General features: G+C 17.2%; 2 protein-coding genes across 2 annotated transcripts in view; one reads left to right on the top strand and one right to left on the bottom strand.

The window, feature by feature from the left end:
* Positions 1 to 795: 795 nt before the first annotated feature.
* On the top strand, positions 796 to 1436 carry DDB_G0295783 (hypothetical protein; the record flags this gene model as incomplete). The annotated part of the gene is made up of 2 exons (XM_002649085.1): positions 796 to 805; positions 1291 to 1436. 2 exons carry the CDS (start codon positions 796 to 798, stop codon positions 1434 to 1436), a joined length of 156 nt encoding a protein of 51 aa, XP_002649131.1.
* Positions 1437 to 2362: 926 nt separating this feature from the next.
* The window catches only part of DDB_G0295785 (cyclin-related 2 family protein), a gene marked incomplete at both ends in the record, with an annotated part of 1257 nt that continues 920 nt past the window's right edge, over positions 2363 to 2699 (bottom strand). Inside the window, one exon of the mRNA XM_002649084.1 lies at positions 2363 to 2699. This exon is cut by the window's right edge and continues 360 nt beyond it. Within this exon, the coding sequence (XP_002649130.1) occupies positions 2363 to 2699 (337 nt within the window).

Genomic DNA, 2699 nt, shown 5'->3' with positions numbered 1-2699 from the left:
AAAAAAAAAAAACAAAAAAAAAAAAAAGAAAAATTAATTTGTAATTAACATACCCGACCCCATCATAAAAGATATTGTGGTGACATTTAAAAAAACCTTTTATTATAAATATATTTTAAAAAATCAAAAGTTTAATTTTTTTTTTTAGATTTAACTTTTATTGTTATTTTTTATTTATATCACATAATAATAAAAAATGCCTAGTAAATTAAATATAAATGGGGATCAATGAAAAAAATAATCGAAAAAAATGGAAATTACTGAATTTTTTTATTTATTTAAAATTATGTTGTATTGATTTTTCTCCAATTTTTTACAAGTACTTCTACTATCTTTTATAATAAAATTGGTAGAACGTAAAATCTTTTTGATACAAGTATAGAGTTAATTGTTGAATTAAAAAAAATAAAATAAAACAAAACATTTTAAATTATTAATTTTATTAAATAATTTTAAAAAAATAAAAAATAAAAAAATAAAAAAATAAAAATAAAAACCTATAAATAACAAATTGAATTAATTAAAAATTTCATTCATTTCAAATATAAATCCAAAACAACAATTTTAAAAAAAAAAAAAATACTTTAATAATATATTTAATATATTTTTTTAATTAAACAATATTTTATCCCTCTTTTCTTTTCAAATTTAATAATCTCTATTAAAAAAATAAAAGAATCTCTTCTCTTTTAAAAATTTAATTTTTTCATAAATTTCTCAAGTTTTATAGCAGTTTACAATTTTAAAATTACTTTTTTTAATTTAACTTATTTAATCCACTAAAAAGAATCAAAAATGTTATTCAGTATGTGATCATGGTGATCAACTCTTCTTCTCTTTTCTTTTTTTTTAAATTTGTAACAATGACTTGATTATTTATATTTTTTTTATGAGTTAAAAATTTTGGATTTAATTTAATTAAGAGCCTTAGATAATATAGGCAAGTTTAGGTTTTTTTTTTTTTCTTTTTTATTTTTTATAATTTTAAAATTTTGGATATCCCAATTTTTTTTTTTTTTTCTTTGGATACATTTTTTTTATTTTTTGGATAATCTTTCTATCTTCAACCACATGCCCAAACAATCTAGAAATGCAATGAAATTATCATATCATGATATTAATTTTTTTTTTTTTTTTTTTTTTTTTTTTTTTTTTTTTTCAAAACTTTTACTTTTTTTACTTTTTTTTTTTACTTTTTACTTTTATCTTTTTTTTTTTTATCCTTTTTCTTTTTTCCTATTTTTCCCTTTTAAAAATTCTTTTTTCTTTTTTTTAAATGAATTTCAATAGAATCATTAGTTTCAATCTCATCATCATCATCATCATCATCTTCATCAAAAAATAGAACTATTTTATCAAATAATTGTAACAATAACTCAATTTATACATTAAATGAAGTAACCAGAATTTACCAAAGAGAATTCTTCAGACCATAAATTTTATTTTTTTATTAATCCATTTTCAAAATTTATAATTCTATTTTTAAAATAATTCGCCAGCATAATATATATATAATTTTCAAATAATCTTTTTTTTTTTTATTCGCTTAAAAATCTTTTTTAAAATATATTTTAAAAAAATAAAAATTTGCTAAACTGTTGTAAATTTAAATAAACCAAATTATTATCAATATTAAATATTAAAAATGTAAATTTTTTTTAATTTTTTTTTTTTTTTGACTAATTAATTTATAAATAATTAAAAATATTTAATTATGATCAGGTTTTTTATTTTTATTTTTATATTTATATATATTACTTTTTATAAAATTCCAAATTAAAATTAAAAAAAAAAAAAAATTGCTTAGAAAAAAAAGAAATAATTAAATTTTTTTTATTTATTGATTTTTTTTTTTTTTTTTTTTTTTTTTAAAATGTTTAGTTTTTTTTTTTTTTTTTTTTTTTATAATCTTTAGTCATTATTTTACAAGATGAACTGTACATTGGTAGTTTTTATATAAATTAAAGGTGTCATTTATTTTGAATGAAAAAAAATGTTGGGGGAGAGAAAAAAAAAAAAAAAATAAAAAAAAAAAGATTTTACAAAATTAAATTAAATTGGGGGGAAGGTATAGGGAAAAAAATGGTAAGAAGATATTAATAGTAATAATAATTATTCTATTAATTTTAATGGTGTTTGTATATGTATATTTGTTTGAATGTATGAGTGGTTTTGAAATTGAATGATGGGTTGAGGAGTGTTGATGGATTGTTAATTAAAAATTTTAGTGGCAGGATTTGAAAGTCTATTTACAATATTAAATGAAAAGATTGCCAAAAGTATGATTGTATAAAGGCAAATAGTAATATTTTTTTTTAATAAAAATGATTCTGGTGGTAATTTTTTTTTGTTCATTTTTAAATCAAGCGGCGCAATTGGTATGGAATGTTGACTTTTCATTGGTCTGAGATGGCAAGCGGGTTTCATAATCGCAACTTCCACGCCTTTGGAACGTATTAAAACTATTTGACCCATTATTATTATTATTATTATTATTATTATTATTTGGTAAAGTTATTGGGGAATTATTATTACTACTATTATTACTATTATTATTATTATTATTATTATTATTATTGTTAGTATTAATATTACTATTATTACTATTATTATTATTATTACTATTATTAATTATTACATTTGATTGTGGAACAACGGAAGCGGTATTGCCATTATTTGAATTTACATTTATATTTGGA

The sequence above is a fragment of the Dictyostelium discoideum genome (genome assembly GCF_000004695.1).
Source record: "Dictyostelium discoideum AX4 chromosome 4 chromosome, whole genome shotgun sequence".
NCBI classification, from domain to species: Eukaryota; Evosea; class Eumycetozoa; order Dictyosteliales; family Dictyosteliaceae; genus Dictyostelium; species Dictyostelium discoideum.
The sequence above is the reverse complement of the archived record's forward strand: the minus strand, read 5'-3'. Positions and strand labels throughout refer to the sequence as shown.